General features: G+C 42.0%; 1 protein-coding gene across 2 annotated transcripts in view; it reads right to left on the minus strand.

The window, feature by feature from the left end:
- BEND7 (BEN domain containing 7) overlaps positions 1–25,773 on the minus strand; it is a 48,814-nt gene extending 23,041 nt beyond the window's left edge. Inside the window, exons 1-5 of one of the 2 annotated variants that reach the window (XM_085216063.1) lie at positions 25,289–25,773; positions 21,480–21,563; positions 10,534–10,833; positions 4,860–4,982; positions 2,136–2,401 (exon numbers count right to left, since the gene is read on the minus strand). In XM_085216063.1, the coding sequence (XP_085072189.1) occupies positions 2,136–2,401; positions 4,860–4,982; positions 10,534–10,833; positions 21,480–21,563; positions 25,289–25,349 (834 nt within the window). In that variant the 5' untranslated portion in view covers positions 25,350–25,773. The remainder of the gene's footprint in view (positions 1–2,135; positions 2,402–4,859; positions 4,983–10,533; positions 10,834–21,479; positions 21,564–25,288) is intronic. The other variant, XM_085216054.1, reaches the window with a different exon arrangement.
- Between the last annotated feature and the right edge of the window lie 624 nt (positions 25,774–26,397).

The following is a 26,397-nucleotide window of genomic DNA, read 5'->3' on the forward strand; positions in this document are numbered from 1 at the left end:
GCTGCTGTTTGGGCACCACAGCACAAAAAAGGACAGCAAACTATTAGAGGGCTACAAAAATGGGGAAGGGTCCAGAGGATAAGATGTATCAGGAGTGGCTGAGGTCTCTTGGTTTGCTCAGCCCAAAGAAGAGGAGACGGAGGGGAGGTCTCATGGGGCAGCTCTGAGCTCTGTGACAGCGACAGGGCCTGAGGGATCGGCGTGGAGCTGTGCCAGGGGAGGGGCAGGGGGTGTTAGGGAAAGGCTCTGCACCAGAGGGCAGTGGGCATGGAACAGCCTGCCCAGGGCAATGGGCACAGCACTGAGCTGAGTTCAAGGAGTGTTTGGCCAACGCTCTCAGACACAGGGTTTGGATTTGGGGTGGTCTGTGTGGAGTTAGGAGCTGGAACTCCATCATACTTCAAACCCATGATCCCTTCCAACTTAGATTATTCTATGACCTTAAAGTTCAATGAACATGGGGGAAAACTGGCAGCAGTACTGTGTATGACCCCACAGCTCACGCAATATTGTAAAGAGAACATTAAATTACAGTGCTATGCAAAACATCCTCCAGTTTCCTTAGGCACTCAGACATGCTGGTAGTGAGCACGCTAGAGATCCTTATGACTAAACAGAAAAAGATAATACTACCATTCATTCAGAAAGAAATGACTTTATTTAGCTTTCTCAAAATGTTTAAGGTCACATTTTATTTCCACTGTTAAATATATCTCTTTTTAGAACTCAACAGTTTTATTTCCAAAGGCAAAACAAAAATCAATTTGTTTGTCTTAGAGCTCTGTAACTATATTCAAACAACTGCTGTGATAAACGCTGTCCAAAGCATGGGAGGGCAGATGAAGATCTGATTTATGAACCACACTTCTGCTGTTCTTTCTTAAGTTTAAACATGCATCTGCAAAGGACTGTGCCCAGCAATGAAACACATTCATAAAGTCAAATTAAATTCCATTGCAAGCACAAAACAAAAGCACTGTTTTCAAAACTATGTTTCAAGCTGAAAAGAGTGCCACAAGCAAAGACAAACTGTAAGTAGGAAAAACACACTGGCGATAAATTACTGGCCTCACCCCAAAACATTCCCTCAAACATTAGGAAATATCATAGTACAAAAGGACCTCTGAGAAACCTCAGGGAAAGCATGGAACTCGTTACCTCATATCACTACAGAGACCCTATGGCATGAGACTGCAACCTAATTAGTGGTGTGGCTTGCATTTATATAACTGAATTATCACCACTGCTCTCTTATATTATAGTTCCCACTTTCAGAAAGGTAGAACATTATCTGCAGCATTGTTTTCATTTACGCTTATTGATGCTGAATTTAATTATGCTTTTCTATCTCACAGTATTTACAAAATTGGAAATTACCTTCTCAAAATTAAAAATGTATTAGAGAAATTAATGATCAGTTTACTCATCAGTGAACTACTCAGACAACATCTGTTTGGTCATTAAACAAAGCAAATCAGCCACCAAATACATGATGTTTCTATTGATGCATACATGTTATGTGAATCAAGAAAGCAGGCTTTGTGCAATTTCACATGTGACAAGTACATGTTTTAAGAGCAAGAAATTTTGGCTCCTTTCGTTACAGTCAAATTATCAATAGTGCCAAGGCACTTATCTAGCAACCACAATGTTGAAGACTAAAAGACTCAGTTCAGCAGACTCAGGTATGAGCTTTATGGATGTGAGAAGACCTCTGAAGCTATCAGAACCAGCCAGTCATAAAATAAAGTGCATGACTACATCCTGGTAGGATAAGGGCATATAGAACTACCTGATTTAGTCAATAAATGACAGAGTTTTGGAACTGTTTATAAATGTAGCACTTTCCTGATCTCGTAGTGGCTCTTGGGATCAGGAAAGATGAAGAACAAATTTCCACTGCAAGCTCAGGCAACAGGAAGCCTTAAATTCAGGACTGAACTTCACTTTTGTGAAAGTTGGAAAACAAAAACAAAAAACTATCCAAACTGCAGCATTTGTCTCCATTCAAATCTACCCAAAGTTTTCTTGTTTATTCAGCACAAAGAGGGAATACATTTCAAGCTGACAGGTACATGTTTTCCCAGATCAGTGCTTTAGAAACCTGTGATTCAGTGTATTGAAATTTAACTTACATCTGATGAAGCTGATTCAAGGATAATTCCAAATCCTGAAAGAGGGGTTTCTACGTTGAAAGGGGGTTCAACTGCTTGCAGATTGGAACTTTCAGGGTTTGCTGACAGCTTCTTATCATTCTCCGCAGCACTGGTTTTCTTATTCATAGTAAATGGCTCAACAGTTTTGAGGGGTAGTTTTTTCTTTTTATTTCTCTTTCTTGATATTGTCGACTTTTGTGCACAAATCAGAGGAACAGGAGGTTGTTGTCTGTTTTGAGTCCCAACTGAATGAGAGAAAAGTAATGAATTAAATTTATAGACAAAGAAACGTATAACCACACAGACACACCATTAAACTACAGGCACACTGAACTCATCTTCTGGATAAATGGGATAGTTTTCAGTGCTGTTTGTGCATGTGGAACAGTTACATTTTATCTCCTCTGCATAATTTTCCGGTATTTACAATGGAGATAATGACACCGAGCTCCAGTATGAGGTATTTGAAGACATATTGATGAATAGTATTTTAAGAAAATTAGAAATATATGGCTCTTCTTCCTAGTGACCACCGGATGGCCAGTGACATGAAGGACTTAAGTAATGATTAATTTGTATGCTCTCTTGGATGACTGAAAATCTCACTGTCTTTGAGCATTTTTTATAAAACAGAACAAGTGCTAATGCAATTACAGTTATTTTTCTGAGCATAGTCACCAAGTTAATTAGCTCAGCAAGAACATTTCAAATATTATTATGTCAAGAATGAGTGAAAACACTATTCAATACTTTAATTTTTAGGAAAGAATTCACGCAGTTATATCAGGTTGGTTTTTTTGCTCATACATAGAAACTGACAGTTCGTGTCTTACATTTGAAACCTAAGATATCGTATTTTATATTTATCAATGTTTCGCATTTTTCAGTACCCACTCTTCAAAGTCATTTGTACAAATTAAGGCCAGTCCTGAACCCATCCCAATGTGACAGAACACTGCAGACACAATGACTTGTCTCCATGGATCAGTTAATAAGATCAAGAGAAAAATGAAGAAGAAATCTGAAGTGCTATACATCTTTGTTTTACCACATGCAAATCAAATTCGTTCCAAACTACAAGTGAAATACAAACGGTCCTCATCTGCAAAGACTAAGGAAAAAAGAAACCTTATTACACTGCTTATTATTATTATTTCTGGGGCACTTCATTCCCGATAAGAATTACAGTGCTCTAATTTTTTGTTTAGCATTTGCACAGAAGGCCATCTGAATACCAAAAGAAGTTACTACACTTCATATACATGTTTACATTGTTGTTTTTTTTTTTTCTATTAGCAACAAAAAAGACCAAATATTTTCTTTTCTCTACAAAACTATTTTTCCATACATATCAGGAAATACATCCTGGCCTTTGCATTAAGAGATTCACGGACTGTTTATAATATAGATATATAATAAATTAGAACTGTTCTTGCTATCGAGGAACCAGCTCTTCATGCATAAACTCCAGTCTGTACCTCTCACTCACAAGTTATTTTCAATCAGGCACATAATGCAATCAGTTTAACTGTGCAAAGAATTTCCTGTCCCAGCCAGGACTTTAAAACTGGGCCTTCGTGTCCTTTTTTTTTTTTTGTAAATCGATGATTTTTTGAAAAGCATTTCCAGTCTGATACAGACTACAAAATCTGTCTGATCCTTCCCTTGGCTCACTGATAAGCCCTTCACTCCACCCATATTTGTGTAATTACTCCACACTCCCCATTCTTACAGAGCTGGTACTGTACAGCTACCAAAATCTCCATAGCTCCACTCCCAGTCATTCACAACAGATGGGTAACTCAACTGACAAAGCCTCCAATCTAACTCCTTATTAATATCTACGCTAATTTTTATGAAGTACAGAGGCTGCAGCTTCATTGCAGCCTACAATGAACCACTTACTTCCCAGCTGCCCATTATGTTAGAATCATAGAACCACTCAGGTTGGAAAAGATCATCTAGTCCAACCATCCACCCGTCACCAATATCTCCCCACAAAACCACATCCCTTAGCACAACATCTAAACATTTCTTGAACATCTGGTTCTCATGCTTTTCTGGCACTGCACAGCTCTTAACCCAGTAGAAACCCAGGCCTCAGAGTGTTCCCCAACAAACAGACTCCTGTTAGCTCCACTGGAAGCTGAACATGGCTCAACAGAGGAGCTGATAAGCCAGCCTGAAAAACAGGAGAGCCCACAATGTACAGCAGCTAGCTCAGCTTAGACTATCGTGAAGCTGGAACTTGAAAGATCTTTGAATGAAATTTTATACAATAACATCAAGTTGCCTTCCAAATTTGTTTTAGTTTTAATGTTAGTGAACTAGGTAGTGACAGGTAAAGAAGCATCTTCCAGTTCTGAACAAATACACACAAACTGGGGGTAATTATGGCATCTAAGCCTACCAGGCCTACCATTCAGCTCCCATTACTACGACATCTAGCCACATTAGTTTTCTCAAATTTAACCACAAAAGATTCTTAAAAGTTAATGTCTCTTGTTACGGGTAAGGATCTGGCCCTGAGAAATAAAAATCACATTTCCACAGAGCCTGTGCAAATTTCACTTTGAACAATGTGTCATTAAATCAGGGAACAACCCAGGTTCTGCTGAGCCTCTAGACAGACTTCTTTCTACCAGACCATTTTCCAGCAAGGAGATGCTAGTCATGGACACGCATGGGACTGGTTCACTGTACCTGACTGAATCTGGATCAGTTTCCTCATGGTCTTGAGCTCCTGAAGAATAGCCTGTAGAGTTGACTGGCAATTACATGTACAGCAGTTTGGTCCAATTGATGAATTCACCATTGGGATTTCTCCTGAAAGAGAGAGGAAAGAAATAGGGGAGAGATCATGTAATCCACAAATATAATAAAAATAAAAATGACCCACAAGCATTTGAAGCTGTTATCAATACACTTGATCATGAAATTAGATCCAAAGCAGAAAAGCAAATAATTTTCTATGTGGTCCTTTAAGAGGAAAGGCTGCTAGGCTTTATCCAATTGCTAGTATGTGCAATTATATACAGTAGGGATGGCTCAGAGCCTGAATACAATGCACTCTTCACAGCAGGGCTCTCTATTGTCAAGCTAGTTCATCCTGAATAACAATAGCACCAAACCTCATTATAAACATACTCACTTTATCACGCACAAAAAAGCCCATCTCTCAGAGCAGTCCTACAAAGAATGAAGACAGGCTGCGTAATAAAGGTTTATACTGCACATTCAATGGGGGCCTTAGAACTTTTAAACTGCTTGAATGTTACATGCGATTCTTTACCACATGAAGAATTGAGAATGAAAATAAAATCTATTCAGAGAAAAATAAAAAGAAAAAAAAAATTAAAAAACAGACTAGAAATGAACCACCAGCAAGGAAATCTTTCAGATTTGCTCCTCTGTCACCAATGTGGAATTGTTTCTAATGGCATGTTTTCCAATACTGCAGCCTACAAGATGGGTTTTCTGAAGTTTCTCTTTGATGATTCACATTGTATTTGAACAGATTCTCCTTTTGTAGTAGCTCTTACCAGTGTTTAACTGAATTTACACAATTCTACCTCTTTGCAATGATATCGTTACTGCCTTGGCTTCCAGATGTTTTGCATGGTAGGTCCTCAATTAGGACAGGCTGTAACAGCTCCAAGTTTTCAAGCTTTACCTGAAGAGTTGTATCCTGTGCTTTAGTTTAAAAGAACAGTACCCCTGGCTTTAGTATTGCAATAAACAAACAAACAAATCCAAAAAACAACAAAACTCCTAGCAATATCTGCTTGAAACTGAAGCCAGATGGACTGTACCTCCCTTCATTTCAGAATATGCTTAGCATCATTTAAATTGATGGCTATTTTACTGCTCATCAAAGCATGCAAGAGGAGGGATGATCACTTTATGAAGATATACATGAATGGATGGAACAAAAATCATCTCACTTGGTGTCACATGTGGTGGACTTCAGAGGGTATATTTCCCTTCTTCTTCTATACCCTAATAGTTATCAGGTGCCCTTTAATCATTTCTTAACTAAAGTGAACACAAGCAACTCATTTTATCTTTGCTCATAAATCCTTCCATTTTTCATTATTACTTTTGCTTTCCTCTGAAGCCAAACCAGTTATTAATACCTTTTTACATTTGGTTTGCATTCTTTTCATCAGAGCTCCACTGATGTCAGAGCTGCACACATTCTCTGACTTCTATTTTCACTTGCAATGGCTAATGGCAACCTAGCCACAGCCGAACTGATCCAACCCTTTCTTAGGTCTTTCAGTGCACCCTATGCTCCTCAAAACTCCCTTTCCAGGCTCTTGTTCTCTGTCCACTTCCACTCAGCCTGTTAGGCGTTATGCAAAACCCATCATACCTGAGAAAAGTGGTGGTTTTTCTCCCAGAAATGGGTTACTGAAACTAAATCTGAAAGACTCCTACTAAAACAAAACTGGATTATTGACTCAGCACAACCCTGCTTTGTTTGAACTTATCCTTCCTTTGCATCCTATATTTTCACACTGAAAGCTCCTTGGGGCACAGATTGGATTTTCCTCTTTTGAGTGGCTCATGAAGTGTTGTTAGCCCACTGTAACATTTTTTCCCCTCTGTACTTATTAAGCTTTGCAACAGGTAACTCAGAACCCTTGAATTTGGCTCCAACATCCTTCTACCTATTTGTTGATGTAGACTGTTTAAAATAGATGTCAAGACTACTTTCAAATTTTATAGCATCAGCATAACTCTGTACTTTTCACTAGGACAAGCAGGCATGGCAGAAATGGAGCATGTGTTTCCCAGAAACATGGAGTCCCAGAAAATTAGGAAAGTTTATTAATTAGAGAAATGCACAGTAAGAAAATCCTACTCATCCCTTCCTCCAGGCTACACCTTTCTCACTTCTCTGTTGTTTTAGATTAATATGTTCCTTAGGATAAAACTTATCTCTTCATCAGAATCAAGTATTCAAACTGGGACTCTGGAAATAGTATCTGGGAGACTACAGAGGGAGACAGGGCTCCTGGCTTTTGTTTTCTTCTTAACAAAAACTCTACATTGTGGTGAATTACTCGTAAAAATTGGACAAAGCAAATTCCACCACTAAATACCTGTACATCTTCCTTGTTGCAATATAACACAATCCTAATGAAAGCACGCAAGCACTGAGGCTCCCAATGGAAAACCAAAAGGTCTATTTTCCCACTGAGGCATGGGGGATTTACATTATAATCCCCATTAGCATTGATAGAAATTACCCATGTAAATCTACCATAGGTACTGGAAACGGGAAAAGAGACCACCAATATTTCAAATCAAAGCAGGGTTCTACTGACTTCATACATATTCATGAGGGTTTTTTATTTTATTTCTACCCTCCCTCTTCTGATCAGCTACTGTTTTGTAAGAAACATCTTGTAGAGTGTTCTCAGTCATTGTTCCAAGCGCTACCTTTATCATTTTTAGAGGACAAAAGCAACCCTTTTCAACTTGTTATAAATCAATTTTTAATTTCAAAAAGAGAAAGACTTTTTATTTTTATGAAGGAGCCTTTAAAGAGCCATCTCCTTCTCTTTTGGAAGCTAGCCAGCATGTGAATTTGATACTGGCTCATATGATTGAGAGAAGACAGAAATACATCACAGAACTACACTGCTTCCCCTGTGTGAGAAGCAAGTAGCCCAGAACAGTGGTTCTTACAGCTGGATTTAGTGTAATATTGCTATGCAAGTTTATATTTGAAAAGCATACAAGTGAAATCCATTGCAAACAGTCTTGGCGTAACCAAAAAAAGAAATCCAGCTGCTACATCACTGCCAGATTACCTACAGGACAGAAGAAGTGAAACTATTTCAGACAGACTCGAGTCTGGTGGCTGTAATTGGATAGGCATGCTTATCACTGTTTATAGCCCTAAGATGCTTCTGCTAAAATCAGCAGGTCACAGACATTGACCTGACATCCTGACTTGCAGAACTGCTGCCTTAAGTCCAGTTTGGAACAAATCACTTTGCTTTCCCTTCCTTCTGTTGCAGCAATACTTAGTCTCTTCTCATTCCTCCTTCCCTCTTTTTTGCTCGTTCTTTGCCAGTATCTTTTTCACAACTGCCTTCTACACCAGATTTACTGAACATTAATTCCAGCCTTTTCCTGATCCAGCTTCACCATGCAAGTAAATAGCTATACTAGATGACCTGAGATGCCCATTACATTCAAATTTGAGTAATTCAAGCAGCCTACAGTGAATATCTGCCAAACCCTAGCTTCCCATCCAATACCTATCCAATGGACAGAAATGGTTTCTTTACTCATATCACCAGCTATAGGGGCCTGGATATCTCCCCAGTCATCACCTAAGCCTGACAAGCCTAGGTTATAATCCTGTGCCCTGAATAGTGCTCTTCTGTCCCCAAAAAACTGTGCTAGATGAGGAGCACTTACAGAGATCACTTGTAACCCATGTCATTTGCTTTTCTTTGACAGACTGGGCACCAGGACCCAAGCAGAGAGACTGCCCAGCAGGATCCAGAACACCCAGCTGGAGGCAGAACCTGTAATCTGCCCTCAAAGAACTGGGCAAGCAGCCTCTCAAAGGTGGCCAGGGGTGAGGGCCCACACCCAGCTTTATGTAATAGCCTAAAGATTACATTCCTTTCTACAGCAGAAGAGCTGCAAAGGGAGGGGTGAAAGGTGTTTCCACCCAGGCTCCTTCAGTGCACTTCCCCAACAGATGGGAGATCTGGGCATCCATTCTGCAGGGACAGTGAGACCACTCAGCCCCAACTGACTTTCTCAGATTATTGTTGATATTGTGGGATATCAACAGTCAGCCAAAAATCTCTTGTCCTCATACAGAAAATATAGAATACTAAAGAGCTGACATTTTCTTGCAGATGGGGCCAAATCCCGTCAACATAATTTAGTTCACATGCTGAATCAGACCCCTGAGGGGGAAATAGGTGCTGCTCCACCTACTTTCTGGATCCAGGAACCAGGCACCTAAGCTGTGCAGGCCCAGGCACTTTGATGCGTGCTGAGAACTGTCCCTGCAGGTGCCCAGGAACTCTCAGGCCAAAGAGGGAGCCAGGTCCTTTCACGCTTAAAATCCCACCACAGTATACATAGACTGAATTTTGCATTCAAGTCTAAAACAAGCCCCTACATCTCTTTGCCCCTACATCTGACTCTAAGTTACCTGTATCTTTAAATAGTGGCTGTCTTTTTTTTCTTTCCCTTTTTTAAAAAAATAAGTGTTACAAAGCAAACAAACCTAGAATGACTTACTGCAACCTTTCTCCACATCACCTGGTATAGCTGAGTGAATCACTGTCTATATGGAGAAACACTCAGTCCTGTGAAGCTTAAGTCTGTGTATCTTTCAGTGCAAGGATGACACTTCCTATAGGGCAGTACTGAGAATAACAATAGAACTTTTTTTTGTATGATACAAGCAATGAGAGCATGTTTGCCTTTAGATAAGGACAGACAACTATACAGGAAGTCTGAGTACCTTCAGAGTCAACTAGAAACTGCAATCTACAGAAAGTGCAAACTATCTATACATATATATATATATATATTTTTTTTTTTTTTGCCTACCAGATGACAGAACTGAGGTGGTCCTTTAATATGAAAACCTTTCTAAGTGCAAGGCTGAATATCTGGAGGAAAAACCTTAATTATTAAATTAAATTAAGGATTGTTAAAGAAGACCTTCAGATTCTGGTAGTAAAACTTCAGTTCTTTCTGGGACTGATGACAGCAAGAGCAATGCATTCAAAGAACACCTCCCCCCCACTTAGATAGAATTCTCTGCCAGAACAAGACGGACCACTGTCCTGTACATGCTATTCATAGGTAGGCTCCATCCTATCTTTTCTCCAGTGATGCTATCAGAATAAGACCCTATGGCTACACTGGGATTTTGTACCTTAAGTTCAGCAAAGAATTGTAAGCCTGATTCCATCAGCTTATGACAGTCACTAGAATCCTGCTCCACAAGAAGTGTCACAACAATGCTACATTACTCACTGCAAAGAGGAGTGGTAGAATTTGACACTTAATTAGGTATGAATATAATAACAATGGCCAAAGCTGTTTTAAGAAGTACTGTAAAGAAATTAAGTCTATATAACAGAATTGAGTAATTCTGTCCTATCACCAGGAATCTGTTTTAAAACCTAAGACAGATGGTAGCAAAAAGCACTATGCCCACTTTCACACCTTTTCAAAGTGATAACTATGTGCTCATTTTGTTGACTCTAAACTATAACTGATTTCAGTGCAGCGGTATAATAAATCATCAGAACAAAGGCAGAAACATAGTGCAGCACAAGGAAAAAAAAAAAACATTACTCTTAGTATCTAGTTTAGATCATACCATTGGATGCCATGGTTCGTGTCTGATTTTGGAACGTTTTGGATCGAGTTCCATATTGCCCTGAAAAATGGTTATCTTGGGGTGATAATTCATTCCATGCGTCGCTCTCACAAGGATGAAGGCTCTCCTCAGACTCTGCAGGGAGATCCAGGCGCTGGGCCCAGGCTAAGTCTAAATCCTGGGGCTCCTCCTTCAGTTTTTCTCCTTCTTTGCCAACTCGCTGATAGATTCTTCCAGTGCTGTCATTCAGTAATCTTCTCATCCCTGTAATTTGTTTTTTAATTTCCCAGCTTTCATCTCCTAATGAAAACAGAGCCACAGTTATCACTGTAAATTAGCAAAAACGGTAATGGGTTGAGATTAGTGATTTTAGATGCCAGTACGTTTCTAGCTGCTGGAGTACAAAACTAAATAAATAAAAAAGACACAGTTGAACAGCAGTGGGTACGTCCTGGGCTACGCTTTAACACAGCAATGGTTGAGATCTTGCATGGTTAAAAGACCTGCTGAACTTGGCTTTCTTCATGCCATTTCTAAAGCTTTGATGAGCAAGATTATTTTTCTGCAGAAGGAAATAATAATAGCTAGAGCAGTTTCAAATACTCTATCCTTTTAAGAGACTGATCCTATTCAGGCATTGACATCACTGAATATTTTCTGAGTACAGCCTAAGGAATCAGACCTTTATGTATCAGTTTGCTATATGCTTAAGGATAGATCCAACAAAGGAAAAACACAAAGTAATCACAACACACATACACAGAGTGTAACACTGCATCTATTGATCTTAACAAACAGGATCAGTTCCTTACTTCACAGAATTTAATATTACCGGATTATACAGGAATAAATTAAAAAGCACTTAATACACATATAACTCTATACAGCCTAGCTGCTGGATGTCTTCAAAATGTAGATTATGGGCACAAAAAGAAAATATATACAAGAAAAATGGGTCTGTTTCAAATAAATCCAGGACATTTAAATAATAACAATTACATACTTTAATACTCCTGGCTCCATTTAAGTATTAGTTTTATGTAGGAAAGTGCTGATTGCACAATGAATATACATGTTTTGAGTAGATAGGAGCTATTTTGCTCATAAAAGCATACATTACATTTCACTAGTAATAAGGAAGTGTTCATAACCACTGCTGAAATAGGAAGCTTCTCTTTTTTAATGGTAATAGAAAAATCAAACATCTTAAGCAAATGGAATAACAAAGATCAAGAAACTGATGGATCGACTCTCCCTACACAGTATACTTGGTACAGCAATACTTGGTATCCCCGAACCAATTTACATTCCCACTTCCCCAGATAAACTGATTTTTTGGAAAAAGAGAAAAGAAAATTCCAGGAGAAATAAAAAAAAAACTCTCCAAAACCCAAAACGCAGTGTGCACTGGCTCCAGTACAACAAGATATATGAAAGTGTGCTAATGCCAGGCACGTCAACTATTTTATCAATGTAACCGTGCCATTCGCTTGCCTAAACTTAGGCACATGCTTAGATAGCTGGCTAAGCCGGTTAGGGGTTAAAAAAGCAGCAGTACACTTTGGCCAAGCTCAGCATGCCCAGGACAAGTAGCACCCAGAGAGGGAGCTGCTGACAAGGCCTCTAAGTGAGCCGTATGGTCAGAGCTTGCCTGTGCTGAATCAGTGCAGCTCCCACTTGACCTGACACCCTTGTTCCGCTTGGTGCGGAGCCAGCTGGCTCTAACCCACCCCAACCACAGCAGGAAAAGTGGGTGGTTTTCAGGAAAGCTTCTGGTCTGAACTTAGAAAATAACTGTCAGCACCATGCAGAGATACTAGAATGCTGTCTTCGCTCCAGCTGAAGCACTGGGAAAAAGCCATCTGCAGGGAAGTTCCACATGACGCGTATTTTGTTATTTTGTCGGCAGATTTATGTGCGTGTATGATTTAATTAACAAATGACACTCGTTGGACTCAAGCCAGCCAGGGGTTCACTGTTTCACTTCCCAGCCTCAATGGGAAATGAAAGGCCTCGGAGCACCACAGGACCACAATTACTGTTCACTCCTGGCTCTAAACTGAGGGCTGCCTTTTCCAGCCACCCCTGAGTTCCAAATGTTCCTATAAAATCCCTTACCATCACCCCCTTCAGCAGCACATGGTGATCTCGGAGCTTTATGTTAGCAATTCCCACTGGCCTTCAACGGCAACATGTAGGTAGTATCAAAAAAAACTTCCCACCCATTTCCTTCTATTGGGTTTAGTGACTGTATGCACCATTGCTGGTCAGGTGACTCATTTTCTGAAAGATTAAATTTCCCTTACCCAATTACATAAAATATTAATTGAGCCTATTCTGCCTTGATTCAGGTCACATGTTTCTTTTTATAGAGGTCTTCCTCTATAATGACAAAAGCACATTTGTCTCCAAACAGAAATAACCCTGCATACATATCACAACAAACAAAGAACTTGCTGGAAGCTCAGAATAAGTATATCTTTGCATTTAGGTAGATCTCTTGATCCCTACTTAAAACGGGGAGACTTCCCATTTATGAACTGCTTTTTCTCCTCCCAAAAACGTCCTCTCATTGGAAGGAAGGTCCTTGAAAACATAATACTGAATATTAGGCAAAGCCCGTAGCACTCAAGTTTACAACAACCCATTCACTCATGCCACCAAGTTATGACTTCTCCATCTTTTTATGGTTTTTATTTTGTAACTGCCCAGCTATTGGAGCAGCCTTCCCAACACGATCTGCCTCAATGCACATGCTGTCATTGAAACAGATTTAACTTCTCACTCTCCCATTACTAATACAAGCTGGGAGATGTAAGGATTGAGCACAGCCCTGCTGAAAAGGACTTGGGGGTACTGGTGGATGGGAAGCTGGACGTGAGCCAGCAATGTGCCCCCACAGCCCAGAAAGCCAACTGTATCCTGGGCTGCATCAGAAGAAATGTGGCCAGCAGGGCGAGGGAGGTGATCCTGCTCCTCTGCTCTGTGCTGGTGAGGCCTCACCTGGAGCACTGCATCCAGATGGGGAGTCCTCAGTACAGGAGAGATGTGGGCCTGTTGGAGTACACCCAGAGGAGGGCCAAAAATGATCCACTAAATGGAATGCCTCTCCTATGAGGACAGGCTGAGAAAGCTGGAGCTGTTCAGCCTGGAGAAGGCTGTGAGGTGACCTGAGAGTGGCCTTTCAGTATCTAAAGGGGAACTACAGGAAAGAAAGGGACAGACTCTTTAGCAGGGTCTGTGGAGACAGAACAAGGGGAAATGGCTTCAAGCTCAAAGAGAGGAGATTCGAGTTGGATATAAGTTAAAAATCTTTTACAGTGAGGGTGGCGAGGCACTGGAACAGGTTGCCCAGAGATGTGGTTGATGCCCTGTCCCTGGAGACTTCCAAGGCCAGGCTGGATCAGGCCCTGGGCAACCTGATCTAGCTGTAGTGTCTCTGTTCACTGCAGGGGAGTTGGACTAAATGGCTCTCGGAGGTTCCATCCACCTCTAAGGATTCTATGATTCTATCTCATCTGGCTACTAGCTCGAACCCAGTGACAGCATTCTGCTACCAGCAATTCCACTGCTAATCATCTTCATAGATAACAACTTAAGTTTAAAAAATAAAAAAAAGCAACATGGGGAGCCAAGAAAAAAAACACAGCTCAAACTACTACATCCTAGGGAAGAGGTTTTAAACTAAAAGCGGAGAGATTTAGATCAGACATTAGGAGAAAATTCTTTATTCAGAGTGCAGGCACTGGCACTGGCAGCTGCCCAGAGAAGCTGTGGGTACCCCATCCCTGGAGGTGCTCAAGGCCAGGTTGGATGGGCCCTTGGCAGCCTGAGCTGGTGAGGGGCAGCCAGCCCACAGCATGGGTTGGAGCTGGGTGCGATTTAAGGTCCCTTCCAACCCAAGCTTCTCTATGATTCTAAAAGCCAGCCCTCTTTTCCAAATGCTGATCAGGATACCAAAGCACTGAAAAAAATAAATTTGCATCACCTATCTGCAAAAGCCTCCTGAGATAGCAGCAAGGACTGGGAAGAACAGTGTTTGGAGTATGCGGCCCAGCCCATACGTCAAAATTCCATTTCTCTTCCCTCTCTGGGACTTTTCCATCATGCTGGTGTGTATTCCAGCCTTTTTCTGGAAGCCACATGGGGACACACTGAGGATTCCTCAGCATTCCTGGGAGGTGGGAATGCCTCCTACCAGCAGACTGAAGGCCAAGGTTTTGCTACTTAGATTGTCCAGAATAATCCCTTTGGTTTTATTTCAAAGCAGAGAGTTCATTTGCAAAGTACTGCTCAAAATAGATAAGCATGGCAAATTACAGACCTGTTTAGGAACTTACATGTGAACATAATATCATTAACAAAAATGTATTAGCAATTTCTTTAAAAAGTTACTATTATAGTCATTTCTATGATGGCCCCCTAAATACTAACTTTTTTTTCAGATGGCCTGATTGTGATTTTATAAAACAACAAAAGGCAAAAATCTTTTCATAAATTCCAAATCAATTATTCATAAAAAGTAATCTTCCCCTAAATTAAATTCAATCACTTTCCTTACTGAAATTACGTGCAATGCTAAAGCTTACTGCTTTGAAAGCTGTAGATTTCAAACACACAAATCTGAACCAAGTGTCCTAGTAATGACTGACATCTGTTAACAGAACTGTTAACAACTCTAGTTAATAAAGTATCATTGATAATTCATTAATTCAGTTCTTGCTCCTATATTTCTGAACATTTTTCACTATTATGCATATTAAACTTAATACACAAATATGGCTAAATGCCTACAAACAGATTACAGTTTTCCAAATAACTTGCCAAATACTATCAAAGTGCAACTGACAGTGACAAAATGGCACGCAAGCACACCCATATGTTAAAACATTAATTATATTCCAGCAAAAAACAGTGGTAACCAAATATGTAATTAACGCACATCTTTTGAACTGGATGTATGAATGAGTGGAGCGAAGGTTGGCTGATAGGCTGTATAACATCTTTTTTCCCCCCTTGACATACACAAACAACAAACACTCTCTTGGCTCGAGGATTTCAATATTTTGAAATTCATTTCTTTATTTTTTTTAGCACTTATAAATGTTTTGGGAAATATTCATGACTGGTCGACCTCATAAAAAGTCAGATTTTATCCTGTGTTCTGGCAAACACAACTCCTAAGGAAAACTTCCTTTCTTGGCTACATATCAGGCTGCCCACGGAAGGAACGTTGTAGCTCAAAGATTGCCACCCTCGTGTCAAACTGTGAACGAGTCCAGAAATCACTGAGGGTAAGAAAAGCAGCAAGAGGCCGCTAGACAAACACATGTGAGCTGACAGTATGTGCCTGGTTTGTAACGAAACAGGGCTTCAGAGGTGAGGGAAAAGAACAGGGCGGTGCGTATGGAAGTTTCAAGAGCTCAGAACTAATTGCAACAGAGCATGCAGGTTATATAATCAAACATATTAAATGCCAGTTCGTTAGGCACCGCTTGAATGCTGCTCTGCCTGGAGCAGGGCCAGCAAAATTCAGCTGCCCGCGTTTCGAGAACTTGTGAGGGCTAATTCAGAACTCTGCAGGGAATGGGGGAGGCACACGCCTTTGGTGCACAGTCTGCACTGACCAAAGCACTGCTGTGAGTATCACATGGTATTCAAATGGCTCCTTAGAGAACAACACTTAGCCTAGGAGAAAGTTAAGCAGCCCTTCTCAGCAAAACTACATCCGTATCAAATTCCAGCTTTCAAACACAGCTCTTTTTGCTGCTATTATCTTGTTCCTGGAACCGAAAATGGTGATGTTCGGCACAGAGAAAACAGAGGAGCCACGTGCATGCTTCCTTATCAGATCAAAGGTTTCCTAAATCAGATGGAAAGCTGTTGTGACTGCTCTGTGGATAATGTGAATTGGACAATGGTGTAGCCAACCTGATTGGCTAAGTGCACGTTTCTCACAGAAGCGATCCCTGTGTAAGCTGGCATATAAGAGCCTACAGTGAAGCAGCACAGGCAACAACACGCTTTTCAAATTAAAAACTTAAAACCCAAGTCAACAGGGAGAGCAGCAGTCACAAATGCTGTCAGGGGACAGGCAAGAAACGTGAGTTATGAGATGGAGACTTTTACAACCCCTAGCAGACAGAGGGATATTTAAGAAATCCTAGTTAAAGCATCTTACCACTGCTCTAAAATGTCATTTAGAAGCACACACTTCTCTTCATATCACCACACAAAGCACCACACTGTATCTTCAGGTAAAGGGAAGCACCCTGAAATTAGATGCCTTCACCCCCACTCCAAAGCTAAGCATGAAACACATGGGTTTACTGATACCTCCACCTGCTGAAAAGCCCAGGGGGTTAATAAGCATCCCCCTAATAAACATCCCAAACATCAGTATATGCAAACTGATCCGCAGAATCAAAGCCAAGGGTCAGAACCTGTGACCATTCAGAATTTCGGGCGTTACGCACCGCTGGAGGATGAATCAGAAGCGACCCAAGAAGCATCTCAACAAAATAACTCTTCTAAAGAGTTGTTTGGTCAAACTGTTTCAGCAATGCCCAGCAAGATTCAAAGCAGAAGTTGCAAACTCCATGCCAAGCTGTATCAGGCAGATGAGATCTCAGGAAGCTACAAGTGAGCATTTACATACCACTGGGATTGTATAATTAAAAATAATAATAACAGACGTGCACCAGCTTCTTGGAAATATCCTAGGTCAAGATCACACTTCAACCCCAAAGGGAAATGATCTGTAAGGTTAGTTTATTTTATATATGTTCTCAAATGATCTTTTGCGCAGTCTTAATTATAGAAGCAATTATTGCAACAATCATACTTGGGATATAATTCTATTAAAAGTACCAAGGAACTTCACAGTGTTAAGCCAACTTCTTCCTCTACAAATAAATTGCAAAGGATATTATTTCTAGGACAGAATAAATTCTTGGAATTAGTGAGTAACTTATGCATCATTTCCCTGCTCCAAGAACACACTCTTTATTTTATCATGACACAGTCAAGTTATTAATCTGCTGCCTTCCATTTCAACAATGTGAAATGCTGTAAAATGCACAGACACCTGCATTACAGCACATTTCAGTTTCACTTTATATCAGTCATAAACATCTCCGCTTTGGACATCTCTCCAAAACAAATGCTCCAAGCACACTGTGTGTAGCATTCAATTTTATGAAACTATAAAAGTTCTTCACTGTTAATTACACAGACAAATGTCTCATCACACATTTGGTTACCAGGATAATATAATTAGTTTTCTACATTAACCTTTCAAACATAGAGCCTGAATTTCAAGTTGAAAGCATTGTAAAAACATTCAGCCTGGAGGTATATTATATTTCCGCTTCTTTTTGTGTTGATAATAAAATATTATGACTGAAAAAAAAAAAAAAAAAAAAATCAACAAACCAACAACAAAAACCCAATCCAATGTGGTATATGCAAAAGGTAATCACAGACAAGCCACCTTTAACCAGGGCTGTCCACAAAGCATGTCCTCTCATGGGTCAGTATCTCCAAGTCCGAGTTAGCAGCCTTGACAGAACACTGATGCTGATCACTGGTTAAAGCTGAAAACAGGTCTGTCTTAAATCTCCATCATATTCAAGGTTTAAGCACTTCACTCTAGGCTGCCTCCTCCTTTTCAGACCGAGCACTCTCCTGATTTCAGACAAATAACCCTCCCTTCAAAACATAAAAGATGGCAGTCCTTGCCTACAAAACACAGTAGCAATATATTGATCCCAATTTTGCAGAGGCTGTGCATCCTTTGCTTAGAAAGATGCAAATTCTCATTTATCATCTTATCAGAGCAAAGGATCAGAAAAGATGACAGCTCACCACATCTCCCACAAACTCAGCTTCTGCATCACACACGGAAGCTTAAACTTCATAAGCTAACCAGGCTGCATTTAAAAGTAATTGGGCTTTACACTCATGCAGCCAACAGCAGTTGCTTCCAGCACCACTCTGCTCTTGAGCCCAAGCTCCCTCTAATTCACAGCCCCATTTACACAAAGCCATATTTTCCATGTGTGAGCAGAAAAAAAGTATCATCTAGGTTCAATGCAGCTTTCCAGACAAACAGAATTCTTCAACTTACTCATCTGTATTGGAGTCAAAAGGAAAAGGCCAACCTCTATTCAGCAGTCTGTTGGGACAGGACAAGAGGAAATGGCCATAAACTGGAGCAAAGGAAGTTCCACACCAATATGTGAAGGAACTTCTTCACAGTAAGGGTGATGAAGCACTGGAACAGGCTGTCCAGGGAGGTTGTGGAGTCTCTTTCCCTGGAGATACTAAAGACCCACCTGGATGCCTACCTGTGCAGCCTGCTGTAGGGGGCCTGCTTTGCAGGGGGTTGGACTCAGTGATATCTAGAGGTCCCTTCCAACCCTTACAATTCTGTGATTTACCTTAGAATCTCCCCTCTTCTCATGGGCACATCTCTTGAGCACACAACTGAAACGTGCACATCACATTCCAGAAAGCTTCACTGCTTCATTTGTAAAACGGCATTAACATTTCCCCTTTTCTGCAGTGAATAGTTTCAGTGACATATTTTAACAGCCATTTACATACTAAAGGCTGCATCCTATTGAGGCCTCAACAGCTGTAGTCATCTCGTGGATCAGTTAAAACACCTACATCAGAGAACAAACCTGACTCTAAAGCAACAGCAGAGCACTTGTGTGGATGCACTGCCAGGTTGATTTTTGGCATAAATCTTCAAAATTAAGTGAAGCGGGGATTATAACTTGAGACTTGTTTTTATTTATTCTCAGAAAGAGTGGTAAGGTACTGCAACAGGCTGCCCAGGGAGGTGGTGGAGTCACAATCCCTGGAGGTGTTCAAGGAAAGGGCAGATGTGGCTGAGAGACAGTTTAGTGGGCATGGTGAGGATGGGCCAATGGTTGGACTGGATGACCTTAGTGGTCTTTCCGACCTTAGTGGTCTTTCCAACCTTAGTGGTTATTAGGTAGCACACCAAGCTTGGGAAAGCATTATTCTCCCATCGTCCCTGGAGCAGAATGAAAAATTATCCCATGCAACACAAAATTTTTAGAAGAAAAACTGGAATGCCACATCCAGCCACCTCAGATCTCCTCTGAAAGGTGGGAGCTCAGAATTGAAGCACGTTCAGCTGAGTTCAGTTCCTGCCACTGCTTTGCCCACATCTCAGATCACTGCCTTTGTCATTAAGAGTCCAGATAAAAGTGGACACCACTGTAAGCTACTGAGGACAAAGCAGAGAAGGCTAAGTGAGCTCTCCTGCACAGCTATAAATTGTACAGTTGTGTCAAATCAGTGGAAGGTGGAAACTCAGGACATCTCTAGAAAATAAGTACCTTCTTCTTTTCATAGCAGCTGAAGGTAGGCTCCAGAACTGCAATTCTGGGCTTCAACACCTTCAACCAAACAAGACGACTGTCCTCAGAAGATAAACAAATCCTCAGGAGAGGATGCAACTAAACCAAATCACTTGATCTGACCTGTGGCACCAATGTCAGCACCAACTCCTGCACATTCTTAGAAGTCTGCTGGCTTTAACAGCTAGATGCCTAACTCCTGCCAAAGCTTTTTCATGGCTTAGGGTTGAAGAAAAAGCATTTGAAGTGAATCAGACTGCACCAAAAACACACAACACAGAATCCAAACAAAGTTTAGTGGCCATCTTCACACTTCTCCCTGGAAATGAGTGTAGGGAAGTAATATTTGATCAAAATTCAAATGGTGAGAAGCTAAGAAGGAAATTTAACACTGCTCTCATCCCTGATTAAGTATCCTAACCATCACAAGATTCTACACTGTCCAGGATGTCCCTCTTTTCTCTGTTTGCTGCTACCTCTAGAAGAGGAGATGGCAGAATGAATTAAGGAGACAAAGGCATTCTAGCTACAGCTCGACTTAAGGTGCTGCTTCACATGCTCAGGACCAGTGCTTCTCACTGACTCTAGGGGGCAACACACACAGACTGCAGAAACCTTAAATCACCCTAAAAAAATGTTCAGGCTTGCATCGCAGCTAAGGAGAGTCAGAATCAGACAGCCCCAGATTTCTTGCTCTGAAGGCACCTGCTTTCTCCAAAGCCTGAGCATGGCGACCAAGAGTTTGCTTTGTATGGTAAGAGTCACTATTGCAGTTCAAAGCTTTGCTCTGATTCCTCTGAATTTTGCTCATTGTCCTTTCACAAAGAGGTTCAGCATCCAGAAGAGGTCCTGATGGGATAGAGGGGGTCTGGAAGCAGGAAGACACGTTCTACAGCAGAAGAGTTATGGAGGATAACAAGCACAGAGGCAGGAAAAACAATGGCTCACAGATAACTAGTCCTATCATGCTGTACTATACATCATGCTGCAGACTATATATTACTTCTCAGTTTTCTTTACACATTTTTAACTGTTGATTTAATTTAATTTTCCCATGGCAGGATTAGCAGGCAGGCTACAGAGGTGAAAGGACATTACATTAAGACAGCACATTAATCCTCTATCCCACCCAAGGCAGAAGCAAAACCAAACAAATAGCAGCTTCCTGGAAATTGAATTTCTGTTATCCAGATGTCAAAGATGTAATACCCCAATTACACAAACTATTGCCAGTGAAGCATGCCAGCGAATATGCAATGTAAATGGGGTGAGCACAGAGCTGCAAAACTGCAGAGTCAGCATCTGGCTCTCTGACTGAGTGATAATTAGCACTGTGTGTAGACACTAATAAACATTTACGTCTGAAATTACAACTTTTAGCAGCATTAATAAAGGATATATTGGCAATTCGTAGAATAAAAGGGTCTTGAAAAAAATGTCATATTAAACAATGGCAGACACTTCCTGTGCTTGCACAGAGATTTTTTTTTCCTCTCTAATTGCAAATGGCCACACTACGTTGCTCTGAAATTAATCAACACAGGCACATACCTAAAGAAATGGGTTGTGTTTCTTTGGTCTCCCCATTAACATCATTGCTGTAGTCAGAGATCTTATATATCTCATGATGGTAATCTGGAATGAAAAACGATAAAAAAAATTAGAACTCAAGTGATCTGGAAAAAATGAACACTGAACACATTGCTACGGTTTTACTGCATAATTTATCAATATATCTACAGTTTATTTCGTGTACATCAAATTAACCATAGAAAATGTGCTCTGTATCAGCACCTCCTAAAAAAATAAAATAAAAACAAAACAACTTTGTTCGCACTGGAGAACTCAGATAAAATATTTCACAGATTTCAGGGAATAGCTATGCCTGTCCTAAATTATTGCGTTCATTTTCACAGCAAATTATCCCACCAGATGCCAATTATCTGGCTTCTTGCTTTACAGACAGAAAGGAGATATACAGTGAAAACTCCACCTTCCTAGAAACCAGGAAAACTTCCAAACTTCATCTCAATAAGAAAATCAGCAATATACATCACAAGTGCATCTTTCAGCCATACTCTGATGTCAACAGCCTCTGAATTCTGAGGAAAGGAGGTTCAGGGATGTTTACTTACAGAAACTAATGCCCACTACGGCCCTAAAAATGTATATTAGCATCTTATATTCAGAGGTATTACAGGATACACACACACACACAAAAAAAACTAAATGTATTTCAAATGAAAGAATATTTTGCTGTGAGGGTCTCCATTGTAATCATCAGCATGTGTGCAGTAAAAACAGCTTTGTTTACATGTGTATACAGAAAGAATTGTAATTACAAGCAAAAAAAAAAAAAAAAATCTAAGGGCAACTCTCCTGGATTCTATTTCTGACTCTGCTACCCGCACGCACTTTGTCCTTAGGCAAGTCACTCAAGACTGAACAATATATTTAATGTCTTGAAATAGCTACCTCATCACCAAGCCCTGTAGAGCTGAAGCCCTCCCAACACTCTGTTAGTCCCTCTGAAAACCAGCTCTTACTTTTACCTGCCTCACAAAAAGCGAGGTGGGGATTAACTCCTGGAAGAGCATTTGGAGGGATTCAAGTAAAAGACACAAGAAAAAGGAAGGGCAGAACCAGCAGCTCCTCCTCTGAAAAGGAACACACCTGCCTTTCTGATGAAACAATCAGCTACAGAATTCTAAAGGTCTCCAACAAGTCAAACATTTTTTTCTTACACACTGTTTATTTGTATAGTGTGACTGTCTTGATGGCTCAAAAGGAGGAACAACCCAGTAAGTAAACCAGAATCAAGTATAATGCAGCACTACAAAAGAAAGAAATGTCAGCAAGTTTTGGGGGAAAAAAAAGGTAAAGAAAGGAACGCACTGAAGTCAGCAGTGAGGTGTTAACCAAGTAAGTAGTGCTGGGGTTTTCTGAACCACGCAGAATGAGAAAAGTGTACGGGCTGCCTGCGTATGGGGTAAAGGTGAAATATGAGCTGTAGTATTGAGGAAGTAAAGGCTGTAAGTATAGAATTTATGTAGACTGCACTCAGAGCCCGTTAGCTTTTCTTTACATTTTCTTATTTGCAAGTTCTGCTCAGAGCACGCACATAGAACTCAGAATTAGATGACTTACAGATCTGTATACCTCAGACATATAGCTTACACGTAGTTTCTCCTCTAGCACCTCCCTGTGTGTGTCCAGCTGGGCACCTTCGTCTCCTGCCCTGCAGCTGCAGCCTGGAAGTCACTGCTTTGCACTTCAGAGGTGCACTCCCTCTCAATCTGCTCACTGCTCATCAAACTGATCAGGTGCTCTGAAGCTTTTGGGGACAGACTGAGCACCTCATGTGCAAGGGTTATTAACAGACTGTGTTACAAACAGACCGCTCTAGCATCCCAATTTCTCTTTGGTTTCCTTCTTATGCCTCATGTCACAGTCCAGGCGCTGTGAAATCCATATCAATTTCACAACAGTAAACACTAAACTGTGACATTACTGAGCGACTCCAGCAAGAGGCAAAGGCCAATTACAAGAGACAACTATTTATCCATAATTATCTTCATAATCAACTGTGATAGAAGAAGGGTATGTGAGAACAGACTCACATACAAAATGTGATGTTTATGCCCTCCACCCTCAAAGTGCGAATACACTTCTCCAGGATGTGTTTTTTTCAGCATGCCTTTCTACTTGAATTTCTACATCCAAAACCAGACCCCAGATAAAGTAAGAACTGCTAATAATTAACCACCATAAATGAATTTATCCAATTAAAACGAAGTTAAACAGATCGCCTTACACATTGAGGAATATTTAATCCTGTTAGAACTGAGAATTTGCACAATATTAATACATTTGTGACAGAGCACATGCTCTTTTTACAGCACTTTCAGGAGAGAAATAAAACCAAGGCTTCAATTTCAGTTTTGTTTGCCTGCGCGTTTCACTTTCCAGCACTGCACAAACTGCCTCAGAATATGCATGCTAAGAAAGCCCACAAACCAAACCTATGAAAGATAGAAATGAACCTCTCCGGTGGCTCTGCTGATGTTTACAAAACCTCCAATGAATTTCAGACAAGTCTGACCAGTCATTGTTCTTCTATTTTGAGCAGCAGCATGTGCAGTGCTCCAGACCCTCCTAGAGTTAAAGCAGTTATTACAAGCGAGCTCATTTCCACCTTCACATTTCTCTGCTTCTCATCTGATTTTGCCAAGCTCCTTTAAAAGACCTCACCTCCCCATTCAGGAAGTACCAAAAGTCACCCCTCATTCGTCCCTAAACGTGACATTATCCCAAAGCAGTCACCTGCCCTGAACTTGGCATGCACGACACACACAAGCAGCGTTTCTGGCAGATATTTCAGCTCGAGACTTCAAGAAAGGGAAAAAAAATAAAAATAAAAATAGGGGAAAAATAAAAATTCTCCCACCAAATCAATGAGGACAAAAGAGGCAATCAGCTAGAGCAGCACAGCATACTCGGCCAACATCAACCCTGGCGCTGGAAGTCCACCTGTTAAAATGACTTCAGCAGCTGTAGCTTTGAGAGAAAAAAAAAAAAAAAAAAAAAAAAAAAACACAAAAACACACAGAAGACTGAATGAGAGAGCTGCGTTTCTTTCCCGACATGAATCCAAAATATTTTCCCAGGGATCTCTTTTAAAATAGTCTTTTTTTTTTATTTCCCCTGAAAAGCAAAGACGCACCAAGCGAACAAGTTGCATGCCAGCAATTCCTCCTCACCCACGGACAATTAATTAGCTGCGTGGATTTTAATCAAGCCACCTCTGTGGGGCTTCGCTTTGAAATACGTGTGTAGAGGAGGAAAATACACACACAACAAACCCACAGGAGTTGAATACTAAAGAGCTCCGGTGCTGCCCAAGTGTCATTATTTCGCCAAATTCTCCATTTCACCTTTCCCCCCCCACAAGGAGGATCTGCAATGAAACGCGATCCAACTTTATTCGGTAGGAGATCTCCCTGGAAAGAAACAAAACACGTCCACCTTTGGGGGTGGCTTTTTCTTCTTGTTGTTATTTTCTCCCTTTTGAAGAACGCAGAACACACACACACACACATATATATGTGTTCTACCAGAGAGAAGGGAGGTAAAAACACGACGAAATAAAGAAGAGCTGCAACGCTTGGGAGAGTTGATTCCAGAGTTAAATAATAAATACGAAGAGGGAGAAACACAGCCGAGCTGAAGGGAAAGGAGCACGCACATTTCATAACAGCCCGATCCCAAACCCGGCCCCGTTTATGCAAAAGTCCTCTCCAGGCACAAACAAACAGACAGACCGACGGCACAAAGCCGCCCCCTCCCCGCCGCCACTTTACCTTCGTTGATCAGTTTAAAGCTTTGGGATTTCCTGCTTCTCTTCCTCTCCGTAAACTCCATGGTGCGGGCGGGAGGGAGGAGGAGGAGGAGGAGGAGGAAGAAAGGAGGGAGGAAAAGGGGACGAGGGGAGCGAGGAGGGCGGCCGCGCGGCGGGGAGCCGCAGGACCAAGGTCCGTCTTTTTAATCAGCAAAATAAACGCAGTCCGGGAAGCTTTCGGCTCCAACTGCAAATAAAGGGATTCGGGACAAGTTCGCTCCGGCCCCCCCGCCTCCCCGCGGCGCCGCCCGCCCGCCCAGGCCGCCCCAAACTTTGAGGGGAAGCGGGGTGCGGCGGCGGGGGGGAGCCCGGGGCGATGCCGGCCAGCGGCGCCGCCGCCTCCCCCGCCGGGTGCGCGGCCCGCAATGGCTCTGCCGCCGCCGGCACCGGGACCCCGCTGCCACCTGCTGGGGGAAGGCGGCGCGCCCCGCCGAGCGGGCCCCGCCGGTTTCCGCAGGCCGCCGCCCGCCCGCCCGCCGCCGAGCCGGCCCGCCCGCCACCTCACGCCAGGCCAGGGAAGCTGTTGGCCCCGCGGCCGGCCGGGCCCCGCGGGGCCGGAGGGTGGCCGGAGGGAGAGGGGCTGAGAGGGCAGCGCCATTTTGTGTCTCCCCTCTCCCGCCTCCCGCCCGCCCCTGCACACAGCCGCTTGCTGGCTCCCTCTGCCGCCGCCGCTTCCAGCCCCGCCGCTCCCTCCGAGCTGAGGGCCCCCGGCTCGGCGTCGCGGTCCCGGCTGCCCGCGGCCAAAAGGTGCCCGGCTGCTGCGACGGAACGGCGGCCCTCGGCGCGGCCTGCGCCGCCTCAGGGCTCCCTGAGGGCCTGCCCCAGGCCCGCGGCTCATTCAGGGCCGGTGGGCAACTTTCGGGGTGATAGGAGGCGATCGCAGCCTGTAAACTCTGTGGTGGTTGAAGTTGTTGCTGTGCAAGTGGGCAAAATCCAGCTTATGTACCCCAGGAGCAGGGCTGGGCTGGAGCCCATGAGCTTGTTACAGCCATGTGCCTGTTGGCATTGCAGAGTGCGGTGACGAGCGTTCTGAGCCCTGACACCGGCTTTCACACTCAGTAGTTAAACGTG

This window comes from Meleagris gallopavo, chromosome 1, assembly GCF_905368555.1.
Source record: "Meleagris gallopavo chromosome 1, MGAL_WU_HG_1.1, whole genome shotgun sequence".
Classification (NCBI taxonomy): domain Eukaryota; kingdom Metazoa; phylum Chordata; class Aves; order Galliformes; family Phasianidae; genus Meleagris; species Meleagris gallopavo.